Source organism: Colias croceus, chromosome 11 (genome assembly GCF_905220415.1).
Source record: "Colias croceus chromosome 11, ilColCroc2.1".
Classification (NCBI taxonomy): domain Eukaryota; kingdom Metazoa; phylum Arthropoda; class Insecta; order Lepidoptera; family Pieridae; genus Colias; species Colias croceus.
Window position 1 is genome coordinate 8,766,525 of NC_059547.1, and position 24,696 is coordinate 8,791,220.

The following is a 24,696-nucleotide window of genomic DNA, read 5'->3' on the forward strand; positions in this document are numbered from 1 at the left end:
TTAACCCGTATCTTACGGGGTCGGCTGCCTAGAAAGGAGAATATTTTCTCTGTCATTTTTGATTAAAAAAAATATTTTCGTTTTTGACAGTCAGGTATGCCAATATAACGGCAGGGGAACTCTTTCGTGAAACGCACTCTAGCTATGAACGGTTTCATGAATTTCCATACATATATGACAAGCGCGACTGACGTACGCACTGATGGTTGGTCAAGCTCTGCAACCAGCATGAAACGGGACTACTTCAGCTTTCCGAAAACATTTGAAACTATATTGTAGTCAGCAATATTGGGTATTGTTATAAAAACTCGAAGATCAGTATCATATTTTTCACAGTTCTATTGTTTACTTACGTAGTCCTGAAGTAATATTATCGGATTTAGAAAATATGACTTTGTTAGAAAAAAAATCTATTATGCTAATAAATTATTTAAAAAATGTTTTGTTTTTTATTTTATCCAAATTCCTAATAAATTTATGTTCGTTCAAGGTTCAACATTCTTTGTGTTATTTTGTTAAATAATTTATCAATTTCACTAAGTTTAAACTGAAATCTTAATATTTGATCAATTCCTGTCATTTGCCTTGCAAAAACTTGAGAACGTGTAGTCGATTTTGGGTTTGCAATGTTTATCATAATTGAGGTAAGGTTTAAATGAGAAAACTAAGGAAATAAGAAGCGGGTGATATGAAGTTCACCAGTTCATCTAATATTGAATAAGCCACAAATATGAGGGTGATTAATAACAAAACTATTCAATACAAAATATTTTATTTGTACTTCGCGTTACATTATTTGAACTTACACAATATGATCACAACAATTTGTGTCGCCTCAGGAACTTAGTACATGAAACAATTTTTGGTACATGTCATGGCACCATACGTGATAATTATTAATTATATATTAAACCTAGAAATAAGAATTTACTACTATATTGAAGTGAAACTTCGTTTGGCGCATTGAGAGTAAAATTTCAAGGTCGCGTCATGGCAATACCGTCAATACTCCGTGACGTAGTAAAGAGACGATTTTGGTATTGATTTTGAATACTGGCAAAGAAGTTTCACTTCCGACACGTGTGCTCGGCAGACACGCTCTCTTTTGTGATAGGTACCTATCGAATAAAATGTTTCCATTTTTTTAAAGTATGATCATTAGCATAAAGTTCGAAGAGAGTAATAAATATAGTTGGAGAGCTAATTCATTTTTGCATACTGCATCATTTTTCAGAAATTATATGGATAATCTAAATATTCATCTATATTATGTAGGTATATTAGTTTGGACCCAAATTACGGATTTTTCCCACGTTGTGCAAGACGGACTTCATAAATACTTAGTAAAATCGTGTGTGTATTCATAACTGCACTCATATTATCAATTTATTGGCAAACTATTAACTATTTGTAAAATAGACAAAAATAAAAAAAAAAAAATTAAATGTATTTAAATCGCGGTTTTTATCAAATAAAATTTATAATCTGTTTGGTATTTTTGTGTCACTATTTGTAACAATCACATGAATAGGAGAAAAAAAACTGCGATTTAAATGTCTTCAAAAAATTTATTTCATATAATACAAGGGAGTGCGCTTAAAAACTATGTATAACATTAAAATTACTTTATTTTTACATATTAACACTGCTGAGTAAAATCTTCTAACATAATTTAAATTAAAAACATGATGAGCTAAAAGAGCATACCTAATATGTTCACTTACCCTATAACATGTTTCATAAATTATTTAATGTATTACATTAGACACAGCACAATCGATGTGAAGTCTGACTGATAATATCAACGCGAGTATTAAAACTTTAAAATCTTGATTCAATTCATCCAATAAAAAATTCAAGTCCATCACTTTCATTCCAACATGGATTCCAACCATGAGCCAAAAACTTTCCATTTTATTTCAATCTATGCTATAAATTACAAACTTGTGCAATATACACATTTCATTCGCATACTACATATAATATGCACTCAAAACCCCTCTTTGGTACGGTGGCTTAGCCCTGCTCTATGGTCACTGCGTTACTTTTTTAAAACAATCCTCTTTATCACTGCTTTATGGTCACTGGTACAAACTTTTTTCACTTTTTGAAGTTATACTTCTTTTGGCGCGATGGAGAAAAATGAGTGAATTTTTACGATGCGCGCGCACACCGACACCTAAATTTAACAGCATGAAGTTAGTTCTAGGTGGTATGAAAATTGATAACTATGTTCAAGTTGTATATTCTAGTATTTTTTTCCATACGCCAAAGAAGTATAACTTCTAACGCGTGTACATAAGTACACACAATATTTTTTTAAATAGAACCTCGTTGTCTATGGTTGTATAGTCTATGGCAAGCCGAGCACTTGCGCGGACGGGTCCACGGTGACGGCGCGGGTCTCGCCGTTGTCCATCGACATCACCATTTGGTAGGGCACCTTCATCTGTAGCGGGACTCGGAGTTTAGAGTTGCATGGCGCCTGAAATAGATTTTAATAGTACTTAATAATTGACATTATGGTAGTTAGGAATTTTGATCTTTACATACAAATAAGAAAAGTTTGTAGTAGGTATGTAATTATCTGAGAAAAAATTCTCTAAGCTGGGTAAAAAACGTTATATTATTAAATCAATAATCGATGGATGATAATAATCTGTATGCCGTACATTAAAATACGTTCGAGGAGATGACTTTATTTCGTGTTGACACATCTAAATATATATTAATCTCGTGTCACAATGTTTGTCCTCAATGGAATCCTAAACCACTTAACCGATTATAATAAAATTCGCACACCATGTGCAGTTCGATCCAACTTGAGAGATAGAATAGTTTAAATCTCATATTGTTTTAGAGAAAGCGGTCGAAGCCGCGGGCGGTAAGCTAGTAGATTATTATAAAAAAATATTTCTATTATTTAATTTACCAAACATGGATATACTTAATACTAAAATTAATCGATACGTGCATGGTTGATGTGTGTTTATTTCCAAACGGGCTTATTTCAAAGTTGAATTAATGTGTTGTTGAGTACATGACATTACAGTACATACGTTGCTCGCAACATCGTCTGTTACAGAGTTAATAAAAGTAAAAAAGTTGTCAACAAGTTCTCGCACTCGTTAACAACTTTTTAACGAGCGCACACGCACGCGTGCGTACACGCTTTACGTGCACGTTTTGTGAACATTTGAGATATGAAAACAATAGTAGGTACTCACATGTATGGTGATCTCCGGCTTCACCTCCTTCCTGCTGATTGGCGCAGCGGCCAGCGGCAGCAGCGCGGGCAGCTGGCGGCGCGGGGCGGGGCCGGGGGCGTGTCCGGGGGCGTGTCCGGGGGCGGGGCCAGGGACGGGCGCGGGGGGCGAGGGGGCGGGCGCGGTGCGGCCCTTCGACTTCTTCATGTGGCTGCGCGCGTGCACTATCATGTGCTTCTGCAGGTGGTCCTTGCGGTAGAAGCCTGTAATGTTCAAATTGTGTTCAGTAACAACGGTTTTTGAAGTGAAACTTCTTTACCGGGGTTGGAAAAAAATTTAGTGTAACATTTTTCGTTACGCGTGACATTTTTCCGTTACGCGCCATCTTTTTCTTATCCCTACCACGCGTGATTCGACGCATTTCTGTTAAGTTGCATAATATAGTAAATTATTTTTTGAAAAACAATGTCATAAAGAAGTTTCACACAGTTTCTCAGAAGGTACACGCATATTTTTTTTTAATAGCAATTTTATGCAAAAGGTAATAAACTTCTCTTATTTCCATCTAATTTACTAAGGCATTTATTATCAGAGTTCGGTTATCAAGTAGATAAAACTAACCACTAATATGATCTAAAGTTCGGTTATGACTTATAAAGTAAACCTAACCACTTACCAGGTAACCAAGAGAAAAAAATATACAGCCAACACACCGATAATATCTTGGTCAATTTTTGTCATATTCGAAATTCGTTAAGCAGTTTTGGAGTACATCCAAGCAAACAAAAATCTAAATTTTTTTTTTTATTTTAACTGTAAGACAAACGCGTCACCTTTCCCGCAGGTGGGGCAGAAGAAGGACTTGAGGCCGGTGTGTATGTGCAGGTGTATCTTGTAGTGGTCCTTGCGGCGGAAGGGCTTGCCGCAGAACTTGCACACGAACACGCGCTGCGGCGTCGGCAGCGCGGCCTCCTCCACCACTATCTGCATATTATTACATTATTTATTTATCTAAGTAAGCTCCGAGCCAATGACAATTGGCAAGAGACCGCTCAGCCCCCCTAGCCAAGTGGCTTTCTGTTAGCGTAGCGTTCAATAGAATAGACTACGAATGTATGAGATTGACGTAAGCTGTAGATAAAGCCACTTGGCTAGGGGGGCTGGACCGGGGAAGATGGAGAGTTCTTGTCTCGGACACCAAGACCCAATTCGGGGTTTCAGCGCCAAAGGAGGCATTCGTTACGTCTAATCCAAGTAAATGCTCAGATCATATCAGGATATATCAGGACAATTTTCACACACGGCACGATCTGATCCCATACTAAGCTTTCGCTTTTGTTATGAAACCAGATGGCTGATAAACATAATCCATACTTATATTATAAATGCGAAAGTAACTCTGTCTGTCTGTCTGTCTGTTACTCAATCACGCCTTAACTACTGAACCAATTTGCATGAAATTTGGTATAGAGATATTTTGATACCCGAGAAAGGACATAGGCTTCTTTTTACCCGGGGACATACGATAGGTTTTATTCCGGTAATCCCACGGGAACGGGAACTATGCAGGTTTTTCTTAGACTACGCGGGCGATGCCGCGGGTGGAAAGCTAGTAGGTATAAAATTTTTAATAAATACTTATATAGATAATTAACACCCAGACACAGGGCAAACATCTATGTTCATCACAAATATATTTGAACTGGGTGGGAATCGAACCCACGACCTCTGGCTTGGAAGGCAGGGCCACTACCAACTGAGCCAACCGATCAGTCAAATTACATTGTATACCAAATTAACACTAGACAATAAACACAAATCAAATGTACAGTTATTGTGATGCCTTCTAGAAATGTATGTATTTCGTAAGGACATTATGTAATTTTTAAAGAAAATAAAATATATTGCATCCTTTTCCTGTTTGTTCTGTTCCTGTTATTTTACACAATAAATATTATGTTGGCTTAAAATAATTAAACATTCAAGAAATTGTTAAATAGTTAAGGAAAATATTTTTTTTTACTACTAAAATAACATGGATGATGTAATAGGTACCTATATAATAACTAATTATGTACCGTTTGCACGCCAAACACTCTTATTTCTACACTAAAAGCACAAATCAATACGCACACGCACCTCCAACAAATCCTGCGGGTAGTTCTCCTTCCTTGCGTCCCCGTTGGGCGAGGTCCCGTGGTCTGGCTCATAGCCCCCGTCGTTCTGGTACTCGTCGTTCTGCTCGACCTGACCGTTCTGTTCGTACTCGCCGTTCTGCTCATAATCGCCGTTCTTTTCGTACCCGCCGTTCTGTTCGTACTCGCCGTTCTGTTCATACTCGTTGTCTTCTTTGTCATGCTCGGGGTTGATGAACAAGTCGTTCGGCCGGCACTTGTGATTCTCGAACTGGCTGTTGTCGTTGAAGCCTGAGGAGTGGACGAATTTTTTGTTAAATAACCAACAGATGGCACAACTACAATACAACATACAAATGTCGTATAATATTATCTTATTATAACTAGAACATAATTGAACAAAACTACGATGGGCATAATATTCATTTAACTATAATATTTTTTTATGTACAATTACAGAAATGGTCTGCTCAGTTTAAATGAAAAAAAAAAATGCTTGATGTGATACCAACCCTATCCAAACACATAAAAACGTACACATATGAAGTACCCTATTTTGTGTGTTAGAAACTTCAAGTTTTATCTCGAAAATCAACAAAAACAAAAGACAAGTTCCATACCCTCGTGGCAGATGCCGCAGTAGAAGGTGCGCTTCTTGTTGAGGTGCACCTTGGCGTGCACCTTGAGGTGCTGCTTGCGCTTGAACTTGCGGCGGCACACCGGGCACTCGTGCTTGCGCCCGTCCGCCTCGCGCTTCGGCGCCGCTGTGCCCCGCTTGCTCTGCGATACATGCCATTATTCAATATAATAACATGATTATGATTAACTAGATTTCCGCCCGCGGCTTCGCCCGCGTTTGCAAAGGAAAACCCGCATAGTTCCCGTTCCCGTGGGATTTCCGGGATAAAAACTATCCTAAGTGTTAATCCAAGTTACCCTCTATATGTGTGCTAAATTTCATTGTAATCGGTTCAGTAGTTTTTACGTGAAAGAGTAACAAACATCCATACAAACTCTCGCATTTATAATATTAGTAGGATAGAACCTCGTTGTCTATGGTTGTATATAGTCTATGGCAAGCCAAGCACTTGCGCGGACGGGTCCACGATGACGGCGCGCGTCTCGCCGTTGTCCATCGACATCACCATATATCACTTTTACTTTTTGCAATAAGTATATCGAAAAAAGTTGTGATTTTCTTGTAAATTTATTTTCTGTAGGGAATAACTTTTCAATTTGATTATACCTGACTAACCGATATTATATTTTTTATAGTGAGTGGAGCCTGCAAAAAGTTTGTTAAAGAAACTAAATAACATAAATATAGAACCGTTTATTATGGAGAGAAAGAGATTTAAATAGTTAACTATGGAGAAGAGACAAACGAACTCTTAATTACTAAACTACTATTAGATATACAAAATTATCGTCGACATTCGATTGTTCATTATTGCCGCGCACAGCAGCACAATATTAAATTGAATTCTAGGCCGTTTCATTAAATTTCCTTCCTTATATTTAACTTATTTTAGACCCTTATATTGAATACATTAGAAGCATATAAATAATACACAGAAGTTTTTTAAACACAGAACTTACCAAAACTTCCACCTCGATGTCTTCTCCTAGCAGCGACCTGAGCTGCGATAACCCATTGTTAACTATCGCGCCATTTTCGTGTATCTTAAGATGAACCAGATTGACGTGAACCAACATCTGGTCCTCCGTGTGAAACTCTGCAATTAGATTTAAATATGAATAAATATATAACTTAATCCATCGTGAAACTGATTTTGCATTGGCAAGGAAATTATTAGAAATCTCAGTAGTTAATAAAAATTTAAAATAGTTTGACAAATCCAAAAAGTGCACGCCTCACACGTTCAGACGTTCTATCTACAAACAGGAAACCTGGCAGGAAACCGTAAGATATAAAAAAGTAGAAGAAATGTAAATTCAATTTTGAAGCAATTATGAAATGTATAGAATGAACTAACATCGTGAGCATTTCTTTTGAATGCATAATTGAACTGCCTGTGTGTTGAGCAGGAGCGCGACATAATTGTATGTGTTTATTAAAGGTATCTGCCTAGCGTCAACTACCTACATCATGTTTAAGAGCCGTTAATGGAAGAAAGATTGAACGTTTACATAGGAGTAAACGTTTAAATATTTCTAAATTACCACATGCCATTACTTTACTTAATCAGTAAAGCAATGGTGTGGTAATTTTACTATTGATCTAATTGATCCATATATCAATTAATTTTTAAAAGTGCAACTACAGATGTTGTTGGATTTTCATTGTAGAAACTGCTTTCCGAACAGACGGTAATTATTTCTTTATTTTGACATTTCTAGCAAAATGGCAGACTAGAAAGATTTATTGCAATCGCTATCCTAATTTTGTGTTATCATGATTTTTCCTAATTTAGTAACCTGTAAAGGAGTACCTATTTTAAGTGCAAATATTATGTCAATAGAGTAAAAAAACAACAGCACTTTTAAATTTCCTACTCAAATAATACACGCATCAGATATATTGTAAGAAGTATAACCAATAACATTGTAGGGTATTCATTATATAATACATAATATTTCATTTACAAATATTTTTTGATAACGCAAAATATTTTTGTAAATAACGAAAATGTCAGTGAAACATTTCAATTTGTGGAACACGATAACGTTTCGATCCACTCAGGGTTAACACAATTAGTTTTTAAAGTTTAATACGTATATATTATTATTTTTGAACAAGCTAGTTAATGAAGATTTCGTTATTAACATTTAAGTATTGAATCGAGTAATGCCTATCAATCATGTTAAGCAAATGTTAATTCATTGGCGGTATCGTGATCTTCCTTAATTAATCATTCGATATTAGAATGTGTAAGTTCTTATAAAAGTAAAAACAAAACAGACAAAAATATTTGGTTGCTCAATATTAAATTGTACAACATTGGCAACCCTAGCCCCTCCTCTACTTTAGGGCCGATCCCTGCGGGCCAGGGACGAAGGGGGAATGTGGTGGGTAATGGAGGGTTGAACGTCGCTAGGGGGAGCTAGATTATAGAGGGTTTTGAGATTAAATTATTTTTAGGTTGGGACGTGTGGGAGGGTCTCGGATCAGGCGTCACTTGTTACGAGCCAAGCCTTGTACCGAGCTCGTTATGCTCTCCAAACACGACACGTCGGATGTAATGTAACCTCCGTGTAAGCAGCGAAATAATCCCTTCACTTTCTGAACACGGTTTAAAGAAAGCGAAGGAACACTTTCTGGTTGCAAAATTGCTAATGAAAACCTTGCTGGGTGTGATTACTGATTTAATATAAGAACAGTTATGCTTATTTATTTGGCTCACTCTTTCTACATATTTTTCCTACCTCTCTTATAAAACTAGTGCAGTAAATGATGCATTATGCGATAAAAATCTTTGAGCGCGAAACTGGGAAACATATTTTATTAGTACCAATTGCTCGTACCTACACGTTGGTTGTACATACAAATTAATAGGTAAATGTGTAAATCAAAGAAAACCTATACTTTGCGGTAAATTTAGACATGAAAAGCATTGCTATTTACAGGCTTAATAGATAGCGGATCTTAGTTTTCTTTTCAGAAGACTCTTCATGTAAAGTCGCAGTTAGCAGCAAATTTATATAATAAGTTAGTTGTAAAACGGCCTTATAGTTATGCATGGGTATTGGGTATACATTAGAGACAAGGGTATCGTTCCTTTGACCGCTATTTCATATCTCGTCGGGCTCGGCCAAGTGGCAGGCAGCAGGTTCAGCTGCAAACAGGTATCCCATCCCCTTGACCCCCCTCTTCACTCCCCCCACTTAGTCTGACCTAGATATCGACCTACGCTAAATACGCATATGCCGCCAGTGTATAATATAGTTGTATGTTTATTAATGTGCGTATAAATTACTTGCCTATTGAACAATTAACATAATTATGTTTGTGTTTACAGTTAGATGTGAATTTGACATGAATAATAAATCAAATAAGCTCTAGTATCATGTAAGTACCTACTATCAAAAGAACTTGCGAAGTTTGAAGAAAGTTAACTCTTTGAAAATTCATAACCTAGGTATTCAATAAAGTTGAGAAGAATAAGAATTGAAAATAAAAGATGATATTTATTGATTACAAACATGCAGGCATAGGCTAATAACAAAATCATGCCAAATATGTGCTACCCAATATGAACCATGCAACGAATGAAATATACGTTGCGCATATTGCGAATTGCGATCGAGGACTATAGGGTCTCATTTACACTAGGTGCCGGGCTCGGCTTCGTCCGACAACGTCATTCAGAAAAGGTCAAAAGAATATGCCGTGCGTGAATCCAGTATCTATTCGCGCGGTAAATTTAATCCGAATCTCTTCAACTCTTTTTGGAATGCTTGAGTAGCGAAAATTTATTACAAACATACAAATTACAAACTATTATATATTTAACAATCACAAGATACCTTGATGTTCAATATACATTTTGTATTCTCGTCCTAAAGTAATAAGGTTGACACAAAATAAGTTTGTTCCTATGTCCAATTACTATAATTGAGAATTTCTTAAAACTTAAACTGTATAAAAATTTAACGTAAAAAACTGATGGTTACTTTCCCTCCATAAAAGGTCTTTTACCTGCATCAGAGGTTGTTTTTTCAAGGGAACCGTACAAAAGGGGGTGACCGCGAGGTAACAGCTTTGGTAAACTAATTGATCACATTTATGTATATCGCAACGCGTAAAAAATACATTGTACATAATAACTTAAAGTATTATAAGCATGTATTACCATAATGAAAGATAGCAGGAATCGTCAAGCTCATCGAAAATAATAACAATCACCTGTTGCTCCCGTAAGAAAATAAGGCATTGTGCACCTTAGTGCGTTCGGATACAGAACAATCGCTCGTTCTTTGCGTTTGTATGGGAATTGTATAGAGTTGCTACTAATTACGTAAATAATATTAAATTATTATTACCTATTACTGATTCAAACAAAGGTATGGAAATTATTTAGGTAGGCCTTTGCATGTTCCCATAATATAGGGCATGTTAATAATATTTTTTACTTTATAAGTATTCATGTGATGATGTGAAGAACCAAAATACCGTATTATTTGTTTCTTCTTAATGACATCTCACATCTCCGTCAAAATAATTTCTCAACATAAATCATGCATATAAGAAACCAATGTATAAGTTTTAGATCGGAGCACAAAAAAATAAAAATAATATTAAAAGGCATGTGGCCGCTGCGCCGTGTTAGGGAACGGTTCCGGCCTAAATTGAGCCGAGCCCGCCACGGTGGAGGGATCAAGGGGCCCGCTCCCCCTCGGAATTCTTGGAATAGACGCGGCCGAGCCCGCCCCTCTTATCCTCTAGAAACTTGCCATTTCGACCCATACTACTGCTACCCCAACATTTATAACTTATAAGTCTATGCGAGCCGCCGCTGAATAACGCAACTAACCCCTTTATATTATTTATAGTTTGGCTAAACTAAAGAAATGATGGTACCTACTTGAAGATACTTTTTTAAAGTATAGCTCTATAATGCACTTCATAAAAATCTAAGCCATTCATTAAATCCGCTGTAATCAATTGTAATAAGGTAATAAATTATTATGGATACCTAGTCTATTCCTACATATTCAATTGTGCACAATGCCAGAATAAATATTATTCATAAAGGTGTACAATTTAGTATACATAATTCAATAATTCACTGAATCGATCGTCCCCCACCTTGTCACGTGACGCGTAACGTGTTCCCTTCCCCCATTTTATTGATCGTAATGAAAGTCCCTTGACTCATATTTTTATGTGTAGGTATGGAAAAAATATAACATTGTAATTTGTAACAGACTAGAGAACTATATTATTATAATACAGTATAATATAGACATACGCACTATATGAGACAACATGAAGTAAAATTTGATCTCTCTATTTTAAGACTAACACCATAGTATAATACCATTAACAGGATTTAGCCAATCTTAAAACTTTGAAATCTGCAAGATCTTAAACCATTAACACTCTCATCTCACATAAAAGCATTAAATGTGAGCAATATACGAAAATAATGAATTGCTATTTTAAAGTGTTAAAAGTTGTTTATTATAAATTGTTTCCCTAAAAACAATCAAAATAGTACACTGGCCAATGACGTAATCGCAACGCGTACAAACAAATAAAACGTGTCACAGAAGGGCACAATGAATATGATTAGTGGTCCGGGAGCCAGGTGCAAATTTGGTTAATTATTTCCTCTCGAGAGATAATTATTCGTCAGACGCATCAGAGTATAGTATTATAAAGCCTCGTGAACGTCAGATGGCGCTGGCCGAGGCTTCATAATACTATACTTTGATGCATTTTACTAATTACCGCATGAGAGGAACTTGATCATGAAAATCTGTTGCTGGCTCCCGGACTATAGTATGTTATATTATAAAATCCGCACCAATTTACTCTAGGTATAATAAACACTAGGTAGAACTTAAGATAAAGGAAGTTTTTTTCATATGTTATCAATTACGCTTTGTAATCAATGAAACCATCATCGAGAGAGACAATATTTTCGAATTTTGCGAATCAGAACAAAATTAGCCAAGGTGAGTCAAAATCATTAAAAAAATGTGTTCCACCACTGGGCCAACGCCAACACTCGTTGGCAAACCGTCAAGCTACTTTCCAAATTCGACGTTAAGTAACGCCAGTGGGGGGCGACCTTGTACCCAAGTTCGGATACCGGTTTATACATTGGCCAACGTGACAGATGTTTATAATGAAGCAATTCTATAGAGAAAGCTTCACAAGGGTGGGGAAAGGGGACACAGCGCCGCGTTTTTATCGAAAGGGAAGTTTGAAGGGTTTCGTCGAAGCCCAAGTGACACGGAGCCATCGCGTATCTGTATTTACCGGCTTATTTTTACGACATAGCAGTTTTCTCGCACCAAGCTTTTTTCATAAAGCTTAAAGAGTTTTTATACTTTTTGATACGTAGATTTACTATAAGTTTTACACGAATATGTAAAAGTACAAACTTTGATGAAAGTTTTTGTAAAGTAATAAGAAAAATAATTTTAATCATTTTTCGAAATTTTTAAAATTTCCATTTCCTAAAAATAAATGCTTAACTTGTGATGATATGAAAATGACTCAATTTTCGTCACTAGAACGCGCTATCCACTGAATCGATATTTTTAAATTCTGAGTGGGAGTTACCGTAAGGAAGGAGGGCTAAGCTAAACGGATAACTTCGCGGAACATAATAAAACATTATATTTTCAAACATAATCCGCAAAAGCTTACCTGCAGTAGTTTATTTTTATTTGTATGAACATATATTACTTATTTTTATTGATATCATATAGAAAATAAATTTTATATATTATTCAACTATTCAGTAATCTTAACATAAATTAAAGAAATTAAAGTTTGCATTGCATAAATACATATTTGCATATTGTAGAATTGAAATTCCGCGGCATTTCTCGTTTGTTTCCCGAAATAAGCTTAAAACTCAATCATTTTTAGCATTTCCCTTGAGGTGCAATTTAAAGTTAGGGAGGGCTTTAAAATATGACCAAACACGTACAGACCTATACGTATTTGTATCAAAATTTCCTTGTACCTTGAGTACCTAATTTGAAACAGTATTTAACTTTCATCAATGACAATAAAATGTTTTGACAAGAAAAAACGACTTCCACTAAACTACATAAGAAATATCAATATTATAATAAACGTCCATAGCTCACCCTTCCCGCACTGTGCGCACACCACCTCCTTCTTCATGTGCGTCCAGCTGTGAATCTTGAGATGGTCCTTCCGCTTGTAGCTCTTGCCGCAGATCACGCACACGAAGGGGCGAGCGCTCTTCGCGTGATCCAGGGTTAGCTGGTGGTCCAGCGGCAGGCCCAGGATCTCCTTGCTCGAGTAGTCTTCGGACTGTAGGGAGGTAGATATTCGATTAGATATTTATGTCTTTATGAGGAAAACACGTCGGTTGTTCACTCGTTTCTATTTGTTTAAGAGTATTTTCTGAACGTATTATGTACGTACCTATGTTTTCATGAAAAAATAACAGTATAATTGAATAACTCAGTTTTTCCGATGGAAGTGATTGAGGTTAATAAACCTTTTTTAAGCCCCAGCGAATAAATAGATTGCCAAATTAAGATACATAAAATAAGATAAGACATAAAAATTTCGGAGTTGTATTTGACCTAAAACCGTAGAATTGTTGTTTTGCCTTTACCGTTTTATTCGGTTGGGTGTACGATGTCATCTCTATATATTTTTTCTAGGTTAGGTTAGAATAAGAAGTTTGTATTTTGACCAATTGATATATTATCTACAGGCTACAGCGCCTACAAATATAAATGCTTGCATATTTATATAAAATATGTTTAAGCAAGTTGTACTGTCATTGAAGCAATCGTTTATTGGATTTGGCACACACAAACTTATAAAGTATTTAAAACCAACTTATAATAATAACTAATACTATAATCAGTACCTACGGAAAACAATGAATTATACTAATAATAATAATTCATAGCATAGAATTGAAAATATTATGTCCTATATATCTTTGGCTTGAAACAGGTATCGAACAGGGCAATCTAAACATTTCGATAGACACACCGTCACACCCCTGCAGCGCCCACAGGTATTATGTACAACAAAGCAGCTTTGTAGTATATTATATTAAAGAGTTTAGTAGTTCGAAATTTAAAACTTATATAAAAAATGTATTAGTTCAGAGAGCGTACTACAGTATCCAGGAATATATGGACGATAAAAACCCATGGAGGGTTGTCGCGTAAAAACCACAGGACAGTTCTTTGGCATATTATGATACATTATGTAGTTAGATATAAGTTACATATTATGTAATATTGACATGATTTTAAAAGAGCAACTATGGAGTTTCTTGCCGATTCTTCTCCATAGATACTGCTTTCCGAATCGGTGGTAAATGTTAAAAATACTTAAGTACCTATGTAATGACGATTCGAAAGTGCTACTAAATAGTAGTCTAATTGAATAAATGAATGTTTGAGTTTGAGTTTGAAGCAGCTTTTTTGGGGTATAGTACAAGCACACATACCTATTATAGGGTAAGGTCAAATTATAAGAACAAAATTAAAATCGTATTAATTAGTAAATTACTCCCGTATGACTACAATTGTGTGACAAAAATATAAAGTTTTAACTTTTAAGATAAGATTCTTGTATTCAATTAAATTATTAGAAAAACTCGATGTTATAAAGAAGTTTTTACTTTACCAGAGCGCTGTTGGGAAGTCATGCGCTTAAAGGGGGGTACCAAATGGAGGGAGGGGGCCACCCTCCCCCATTTTAGTCTCTAACGGTATATAACGGCAGGGGCTGCTTCACATGACGTTCACTACGCCACTATACTTTTTCAGGGAAATTCAAAATACAAAACTGCAGATTTTGCAGTACGAGATATTGGGCATAAAAATTAAATATTTATTACTTCTATCGATTTCAGAAAGCAGCAAAGGGCTTTAGAAGTTTTAATTCGCATTTCTTGTTAGTTCAAATTAATTTTTAAATATATATTTTCTTATCTGACCGAATTAACATAATTTTCCAATTAAATATAAGTTTTTTGTTCAATGTGTATCAAGTGGTTTATTCATCATTAGGTACGCCTACACAAACCTATATTGCCTAGTTGACCACAAGTGATTATGGAGACCACTTGTAATCAGCCGGTTGACCGCCTCGTTTTATAGAGGGGTAGGAAGGGGAGTCATCCCCCCATAAACCCTTTGGGTTCGACCCTTGTAACACTGCTCAGCGTGCTCAGTACATAAAGTTTATGTTCTAAGTATATAATATACGAAGGGAGGTATAATAAGCCGTACAAAGGAGGAACATGTTATAGTGGTTAGCTTCGGTTCATTTAGCCTTGTTGTTGGATGGTTGTACGTTGTATGTTAAATGAAAGGTTTTAATGCACTTCGAGGGCACTTAATCAGGAATGTAATGACCTACGAAGGGACGTAAGAAAAGATTTTGATTTCTCGACCACAAGGCATCGGTCGTGGTTATTGAAACAATGTCAACAAGTCCTGGGGAAAAGAAAATTATGGCAAAGTTGTGGTTATTTAAAGATCTCTTACTCGCTTTGCTCTTCTTTTCTCCTAACTTAACTAAACATCGAATAAGTACTGTAATTTTCATCGAAAAATTTTCTCGATTTGGTAAGTACATTTTCTTCCTTCTGCAATTCGTTTCGTTCTACCAAAAATTCATTATGTTTCAAAACCTAAATACACTATGTGAATATGAAATTAATTTAATTATCGTTTCAAAAATTTCTTTTTCTTCTCTTCGTTTTCTTGCACTCTTCATATTTATGTATCGTGACTCAAAATCGCTCAATGTGTAATCACTTCGCTCCATTAATGCCTTGGCCCGGTTACAGGCAGAAGGTCGTATCCTTACGACAGATACCTTTAAATGCCGTGCCTCATACACTTATCTGACATCACTGTAACCTAACTTGCCACGGTACATTCCCGATCAGCATTTGTTAAAACATTTTTTTTTTACATATTTAGCAAGATTGAAATGAACTCGTATCTCTAAAGTATGTCTCGCATCAAAGGGGTTAAAAAAGTGTGATTACAATACGCGATCTACCAAAGCTAAGAAATGTGGGCTACCATGGGAATTATAGGACACTAGCGGTCCGCACGGCTTCGCTCGTGGTAGGTACATATTTCGCAATAAAAAGTAGCATATGTTCTTTCTCATTGTCTGTGCCAAATTTCATCAAAATCGGTCCAGTAGTTTATGAGCCTATTCATTACTATCAAACAAACAAACAAACAAAGTTTTCCTCTTTATAATATTAGTGTAGATAAATAGTAAGGATAATATGTGCCTTTACGGTAGCCCCTCGCTCTGCAGGCGAAACACGATAGCATCATAGCATGCTATTAATATGCTACCACTTAACACCGATCTTCAGCAAGGGTGTGGTAGCTTTCCTGGTGCGAGCTTGACCCAATTCACTACGAAGCATTGCATGACTTCCACTTTATCAAATTAACATCTAATCTTCAATAAAGTAATGCGAACCTAGGTTCCTATTCCTAAATTATATCTATTAAAAAAAACTTTGATTTAAGTATATACGTACCTAACTAAGTTGAAATGAAATTATGAAGTTATGTTAAATTTTATAATGATATACTTTTTAAACTTGTTTTTACAAAACTTTTGGCCAAAGGTTTTCTGTATGGTAATGACGAGTACCTATATGAAATAGTATTCTATACCTGAAACGCTTCATCACTAAAAACACAACTGCCTAATTAGTGTAACACCTAGGGTCGTGAATAGAGTGCTTGGGTCAAACACCTCGTTTTCGTATACAAGCCAGAATAGGTTTAAACTTTAAACGACCGGAGTTTGAAATTATACCCAAATTATTATAGCAATAGATACACACCCCCTTTATACTTAGGAATAACAAGTGATAACTGCGTTAAAAACAACCGACTTCAAACTTGCACTTGCAAAATTTACAAATACCTACAGACAAAAATGCTCATAAAATAAAAACTACTGGGCCTATCCGAATAAAATTTTTATGGGACCAATTCGACACCATCCCGCATCGAACAAAAAAAGAATCACGTAAATCGGTTCAGAAACCTCGGAGTAATCGGTGTACATACATAAAAAAAAAAACAAAAAAAATACCGGCCGAATTGATAACCTCCTCCTTTTTTTTGAAGTCGGTTAAAAATAACTACAGAAATGTAACGAACCTTACGATTGCTATGAAACATGAAATCTATATGCTATAGAATAAAGCCTATATTTGGAGTTTCAACAAGATCAAAAATGTGAGCAGGAGACATAACTTTCTTTTAATTGGGCTTTATCAGACAATGCCCATTGCCAGATACCTGTTTATACAAATATTGCGTAAGACACTGCAAATATTATCTATTTCTTAGAATTTTAAACCCCACTACTATAATTGTCTTTCGATATATTTTAATTTTTAAACATTATTATTTTACTTATCATAAATTAATATAGATCAAAGATTATAAATATCAGTTATAGTGAACCATTCGTGCCTTCCATTTTAGGTCAAAATATACGCCTCGCATCGATCCATAGAAGGGACATGAAGATAATGTAAAAGCAAAAAATTCTACCTGCCCCAGGCCCAAGCAGGGTGGGGTTTTTCCACCCTCCAGAAGCGTTAATAAAAATACCACGTGTTTTTTCTTTTGCCTTTTTTATAAGATCGTATATTATGTGCCGTGATTTTTTTTATGTTCGTTATTAGAAAAAATTATAACAATTGGTCAGTTCCACATAATATGGTAGGTATATTGTTTTTTTTTAATAACTTACCTTCTGATATATTTAAATTTTATGTAATTATATAAAAATTAATATAATTTAAAAATAATGAACATGCATTATTGTTTTGACATCGATGCTTGAGAGTGTACAAAGTTTGAATTTGCAACATTATAGTTCTATCTTAGTTCAGACAGCGACGCAAATGTAAATCTTCTGTTTGATTTTTTACCTTTTTGAAAAACCCAAATATCTTATGAAACCTATTTTTTACCTATTTTTAACTAATTAAAATATAGCCTATGTTGCTCATGGATAATGTAGCTTTCGAATGAAAGAATTTATAAAATCGATACGGAAGTTTTTGATCCTATTCATTACAAAAAAACAAACATACGAACGAAGTTTTCCTCGTTATAATAATATTATATGTATAGAGTAGAAAACCTCTTCGAAAGCATTTCTGTAAATCCTAATACAAAATAACTAGGTTTACGATTTACATTGTAAGCGATCACATTCGTTGACCGCTGTTAAGTGTTAGTTAGTGCAGTTGGAAAGTTTGAAGGGGAAAATAAAAACGTTCCAGAACAAATTTCAATGCAAAATTTATGTAACGTGTTCTTTACATAGTCTATTTTAAGATTTACTTTCAATTGTGTTGGAAATATCATGTGGTTTTTATTTAACTAGACAAATAGCAGAATTAGGCGTTTTACCCAGTTCGCGTCTAAAAATTCCAGTTTGCGTCCACCCGTGGATTAGTTCGCATCCACCAGCTTAGAAAAGGAATTAAGAGTTTCTAATGAATTATTCTAATTTCTTAACCACAGACTTATTGACTCTCATTCTCAAAGATACTAGTCTCATTCTTAGAATACCCATTTTAAAATGAAAAAATAGCATAAAAATTTGCAAATTTGAATGAAAAATTTACAAAAATACTTTGTCAAAAATTTACAACCTAGGTATTTTAAATTACATGTTTTAACAAACAATTTATTGCTACGTAATGAAAAACAATGTGGACGCAATATGTTCTATTGTTATGCACTATAGGTATAGTTTGCGCCCACCGTGGACGCAAAATGGAAGTTGTACAAATTCGGTGTAATAATTCGCGTCCACTTTATTTTAGCTATTAATTGTAAAATAAATAAGCTGATTTATAATCCATACTATTCCATGTTTTGTTAGCAAAGTAAAGAAACAGTTACATATTCAAAAAATCACATTTAACAATAAGATACTTACCGTCAACCGCGACGCTGCGCACTATTTTTTTCTCAAAATGCCGCGCTTTTTAGCTCTCTCGTTTAATAGCCAAAATTAAATATATTTTTTTAAATAGGATAGGCGGTGCGCAGGCATATTTTGAATATGTGTATGGCATATTTTGAATTTTACTTAAAGTATACATTTTCGTGAATTTTCTAAAAGATATCCGCAAAATTGACGCGAATAGGCATGTGGACGCGAACAGGCGCAATGACCCTATAACTTGACTTCCTTTTCGCGACGCTCTCACACTCATCTATCTCTAAGAAAATCAGTTACCTCTTTGAATGGCAAATAAAAACACTTTCGCATAAATAATATTACTTAGTATGGATAGCACATTTCATTTTACAGAGATTGACACACTTGCACCATCTAGTTCAACATGTCGTTTGTGATTACTGATTAGTGATTACATACAATATGTGCGCAAACCGGCGAAAATAGTCATAGACCATAGTATGTTGTTGTTGCATTTCTGTTGAGTGTGTACCTATGTACGAATTTCTATAGTATTTTATAATTTCTCATCCGAGAAGAGCGCGTTAAAATACGCCATAACATAGTGTTCTATCATAGAGTATCACTAGAACTGAGAATCCATTCATTAATCACGTGTACGAAGTTGGAGGGCGGAGGAAAAATTTCTCGAATATTATCAAGGGACATGGACTTTTTTCGCGCGTAATTTTTTACGAAATGCGGCGCAAATTTTTGTAAAAATAAACGTGTTTTCGGACAAAATTTTTAAACATTTATAGAAAATAAAAATAATGTAATTTTAATTTTACTCACCTCCATAGAGACATCGTTGTCCGTGACATTCCCACTGACATTGGTGATGATAGGCATACTGTCCTCATCCACTTCTTGCTTGATGCTGAGCTCCTGGTCACTCATCGGTATAATGTTTTGTTCCATGAAATATTTGTTGTGTGTCTGTATGTGTTTTTGAAGGTGATCCTTGCGATAGAAACCTAAAAAGTATTTTTTTTATTATTTAAAAACAAAAGCAACAGCACAATTTTTTTAGGATTTGATATAAAAATTATATTAAAATCAATATGCAAACATTAATTTAACAATATTTTTATTTTATTTATCTGCAAGGATTTAGTTACTTAGAGAAAATTAATAAATGCAAATAGAGAAAAAAATTAGATAATCGTTCTCAAATTCAATAAATCTTAATAAAAATTGTTTAAAAAAAGTAATAATAAAAAAATAAGAATAATATGAGAAAAGAAAATGAAACTTACGTTTACTACATATAGAACACTGAAGTGATTTTTCACCTTTGTGAATGGATTTGTGAATATTGAGGTGCTCTTTCCTTTTGAAACCCTTCCCACAGTCATCACAGACGTGCGGCCTGAGCTCCATGTGACCCTGCATGTGCCTATCTAAATGTTCTTTACGCTTCAGTCTAAAAATGTTTCCAAAATTTAAATGTTCATTCCAATTCTAAATTTATATTATTTATATTAAATGGAGGGCTTTACATAGAACAATATTACATAGACTTTTATTTTTAAGAATTTTTTGTTGTTATACCTATACATTTTTTTTAAATAATTTATTTTAAAATATTGTGCTTACCCAGTTCCACAGATGCCACACAAAAATCTGTATTCCTTGAAATGTGTACACAGATGCACTTCTAGTTCTTCCTTATCTTCATACTGAGCATGACACTCTATGCAAATAAAGTGAGTTACTCCATCTAAGTCTTTGCTGATTGTTGCTAATTTACTTCTTGATAATAGACTTCTCTTTAACATAATTTCCATGTTTTGGGTTTCTTCTTCTTAAAATAATATTTAATATATTAATCTTCCTTATAAATAAATATATTGTTTTAGTAGTATATTAGTATTTTTATAAACATTTACCTTCTCCACTCATTTTTAATTTGTTAGAAGTTTTATAAGCACTTGGAAACTTCAGTATTCTATATATCGAGCTAAAGTTATATCACACACGAGTCACGACGCTAAAAAGTTGCGGCGAAAACACTGAACTCGAAATAGTAATCCCTTCCCCTACCAACGACCGTCGCCCAAGGCCCGAGCTCCCCTCCGGATAAGGGAGACCACCCTTTGTCTGCCACACTGTGTGCCACACTTGCCCGCACAGAAGGCGGGGGACCCCACTTGGTCGAATAAGGAGGGTTGACTATATTTTACCCCAACGACCCCAACATTATTTGGTTCAAATTAAGTTATTTAATACACTTTTTTTATTTATTTTAAAACACAAAAAAGTGTCGAAGAACACTTTCATAGTGTAAAAAACTAGATAAAAGTAAAAAAAATATATATATTTCATAAAACTTGTAACAGTATTTGTTACGGGGTAGTTAATAAAAATAAACACGAAATGACGAAACGAAAGTCTGAAGTCAAAACCACAAACACGACTGAAGTTTGACGAGTGACCACTGACCAGGGCCATGACACATGTCACATGAGGCATGAAACTTTCATATCAAAATGTAAGAAAAAAAATGTATGGAAAGTGTCGACATCTTGTGATAGGGGAAAACCGTTCTCAAAGCTTGTTGCAATTGGATCCTAATAGATGACGCTGTATTATAACATGAATCTAATAATTTTTTATTTTGTCAAGAAAATGTATGTCTAACAAAGAAATCGAAGAAAATATTCTAATTTATCGCCAAAATAAAGATTAAATATTATTTTTTTCACGTTCATTTAATAATAATAATCTTACTGCTTACATCTGTCATAGATCAGAATCACCACACTTGACACTTCGTCAACGTCAAATGACTAACTATGACATGATTCTGCTAAGAGCAATAAACCAACAATAAACATAAAGAGTATGTATAGAGTACTTGTATCGAGCGTATACAATTTACATATATTTGTTTCTCTTTATCTAAAGAAAACGTCGTATGAAAGAATGAGACAGCTATAGACAACAAGCTACGTTTCAACATAGTCATGGCACCATTTTTACTATAGGTACGTATTTAGATAGATAGAAGGTGATAGTGATGGGATGTGCTTCAATCGATAAAATCGTTAATGTATTTTGCATTTACGTTTTCGTGAAATAATAAATAATAAAAAAACAAAACTTATAATTAATTTCAGTTGAATACATTATTTGTTTAATCCTACGTATATAATAAATGCGAAATTATGTGAGAAGGGATGTTACTCTTTCACTGCGGAACCGATTACAATGAAATTTTGTACATACACACATAGGTTAGGTTTTATCCCGGAAATCCCACGTGAACGGGAACTGTGCAGGATTTTCTTTAAAAACGCGGGCGGAAAGTTAGTACATTATAAAAGAAATTTTAAAACTTGAAATGTAATTTAAAATAAAGAAGGAAATGATGATAAAGTTAAAGGAGTGAGGAGAAAGGCACAGTCAGCATGAAGGAATCATGCAGCATTTTAACAAGTTAATAAAAGGACAGTCTTAATGAAAACATTTTCCTAACATCCTACTAATAAATCGAAAGTTTGTGAGGATGGATGTTTGTTACTCTTTCACGCGAATACTACTAAACCGATTACAATGAAATTTGGAAAAATTACTTTTGATCCCGTAAATCCAACAGGAATGGGAACTATGCGGGTTTTTCTTTGAAAACGCATGTATAATAAGTATGTATTTCAATAGTAGTTTCTCATCTATGAGAACTGTCATTTAATCAACCGTTTAATTTTCACATAGTTACACATTTAAAGTAGGTAACTTGTGTGTAAAAAATTTCCAAATTAAAAATTCACTCTCTTTAATCAAATGTATTTATTATCTACAGGAACAAAAAAAAAAAAACGTAAGCGTAAGATTGCACAATTCTTCTAGAGTATCCATCTTGATAACACGTAGGCTCGAAATGCAGTGAACACAATATTGCAAATTGTGGCGGCGTCCAATCAACTCATGTCTCACGTTTTATACCCATTTTTTATTTAGCTCTGGAAATCTAAAACAAAATGAATTTATTAATAATCTGAAAGAGAAATTAATAAACAACAAACGAAAACTAAAACACATAGGGCAAATAAAACAACCACGTGGTATGTTTTATTTTCCTGCGGTAAAAAATTTACATCTATTATTTGCAACAACAACTACATATAAATCTGATTTATGAAACAAAATAAATAAATCAACGTTAATATGAAATAGATTTTTTGTCATAAATCGATAATATACGCTAGATGTGTTACAACACTACGGTGGTAAACAAAATGCCAAACGTGATATTATTGTGACGTTTTTTAAAAATTATTTCATTATTTTATATTCCACAACCCCATAAAGTGGGTAAATGTTACAGTTACAACATAAAATTACAAAAAAGCGCTTGATAAAACCTTCAAATAGGTTTAAAACATTAATATTTATCAATTTGCTGAAAATCACTTACCGATGGAAAGATATTTTTACATTGTTTTTATCCAAAACTCCCATTCGACTAGTGATAGCCGGTTGCTAAACATACAATAGTTATTTTAGCACACTGACAAATAAAAAGAAACACTGTACACTTTATATTTTCTAAATATTTCGTTAAAAACACTTGACGCACTGAGCCCACCAGCTGGTTGGAAAACAAACTGACTGCCGGCGCGCTACGTTTGAAGACAGTGCAGATACTCTATCGCTATCTCAATCTGGCTTATGCTGTTATTGACTAAAGTAGCCTACTCACGATTCAATTTCAGTAACAATCTGCTGACACAATCTGCAGTGAGCTGACAGATTGTGTCGTGAATAGTATAGTTGAGGGCACGTTGGGGGCGTAACCCAACATGTTGCGTATTGGATCGGCGCGGAAGCAACCCGACAAATTGTCTCAGCAGATTGTGTGCGTGTTGAAACGTGAGTATTGTGATTGCTCCAATCTCGGCTCAATCGCGCTGCCGCGTTAATCGCAAAATGGCGGTTTTGAAATAAACGCGGGAAAGACATTTTTACATATTTGAGGAAGATGTTTATCTTAATATATAAAAATCAATGCCACTTTTCGTTGTAATTCCATAACTCGAGAACGGCTGAACCGATTTCGATAATTCTTTTTTTATTATATTCCTTGAAGTACGAGGATGGTTCTTATGTAGAGAAAACGTTAATATGTACCACGGGCGAAGCCGGGGCGGACCGCTAGTATTTTATACTTTATAGCCCTTGAAATCTATCAATAAAATTGGAAAAAATACAAGCTTTACAAAGATAATTATCTTATATTTCATAAATTAGTATATCCATTAATAATGCGTATTATTGCGTTGAGGTTTAGCATCAGGCCAGGCATCAACGTGACGTGCACACGTTGTGGCAAGCAATCGCGGAATGAAATTGTGTCAACAGATTGAGGGTTGGATGAATCGTGAGTAGAGAACGCTCAATCGCGACTGCAACAAATTGTTTCAGCAGATTGTTGGTTGTGTTGAACCGTGAGTAGGGCCTTTAAGAGTAAGTAGATTAGAAAATATGTATTTTGTTCTGTCTTAATATAAGAACTCTATAGGTTAATTGCTCTTAGCCCGCTACTATCGATCCCCCTCAATACCCTCGTAAACACGCTTGATGGGGGGGGGGGGGAGCCATTTCGAAAATTTTGTATGAAGTTTCCTTACTGTATGTATCTGTATATTGTGCTATAAGGCCCCGTTTCCACCTG

At 34.8% G+C, this 24,696-nt stretch overlaps 1 protein-coding gene across 2 annotated transcripts; it reads right to left on the reverse strand.

Moving 5' to 3' along the window:
• Positions 1–755: 755 nt before the first annotated feature.
• LOC123695554 (zinc finger protein 436-like) lies at positions 756–21,367 on the reverse strand. 2 transcript variants are annotated; one of them, XM_045641436.1, is made up of 11 exons: positions 20,912–21,367; positions 20,619–20,823; positions 20,279–20,445; positions 19,815–19,996; positions 13,133–13,322; positions 6,941–7,077; positions 5,962–6,121; positions 5,346–5,632; positions 4,040–4,190; positions 3,228–3,469; positions 756–2,485 (listed from the first exon to the last, which is right to left on the reverse strand). In XM_045641436.1, the coding sequence occupies exons 1-11, from the start codon at positions 20,922–20,924 to the stop codon at positions 2,354–2,356; spliced, it is 1,866 nt and encodes a 621-aa protein (XP_045497392.1). In that variant the 5' UTR covers positions 20,925–21,367; the 3' UTR covers positions 756–2,353. The 2 variants fall into 2 exon arrangements, with proteins under 2 accessions (XP_045497392.1, XP_045497391.1); XM_045641435.1 differs by having other exon boundaries at positions 20,619–20,826.
• Positions 21,368–24,696: the final 3,329 nt, after the last annotated feature.

Excerpts from the sequence above, each read along its gene's own strand:
- LOC123695554 (XM_045641435.1), bottom strand. Across the intron at positions 7,078-13,132 it reads GTGCGCACAGTGCGGGAAGG|AGTTTCACACGGAGGACCAG; the intron begins GTGAGCTATGGA and ends ATCTAATTGCAG. Across the intron at positions 2,486-3,227 it reads AGCCGGAGATCACCATACAT|GCGCCATGCAACTCTAAACT; the intron begins GTGAGTACCTAC and ends AATCTATTTCAG.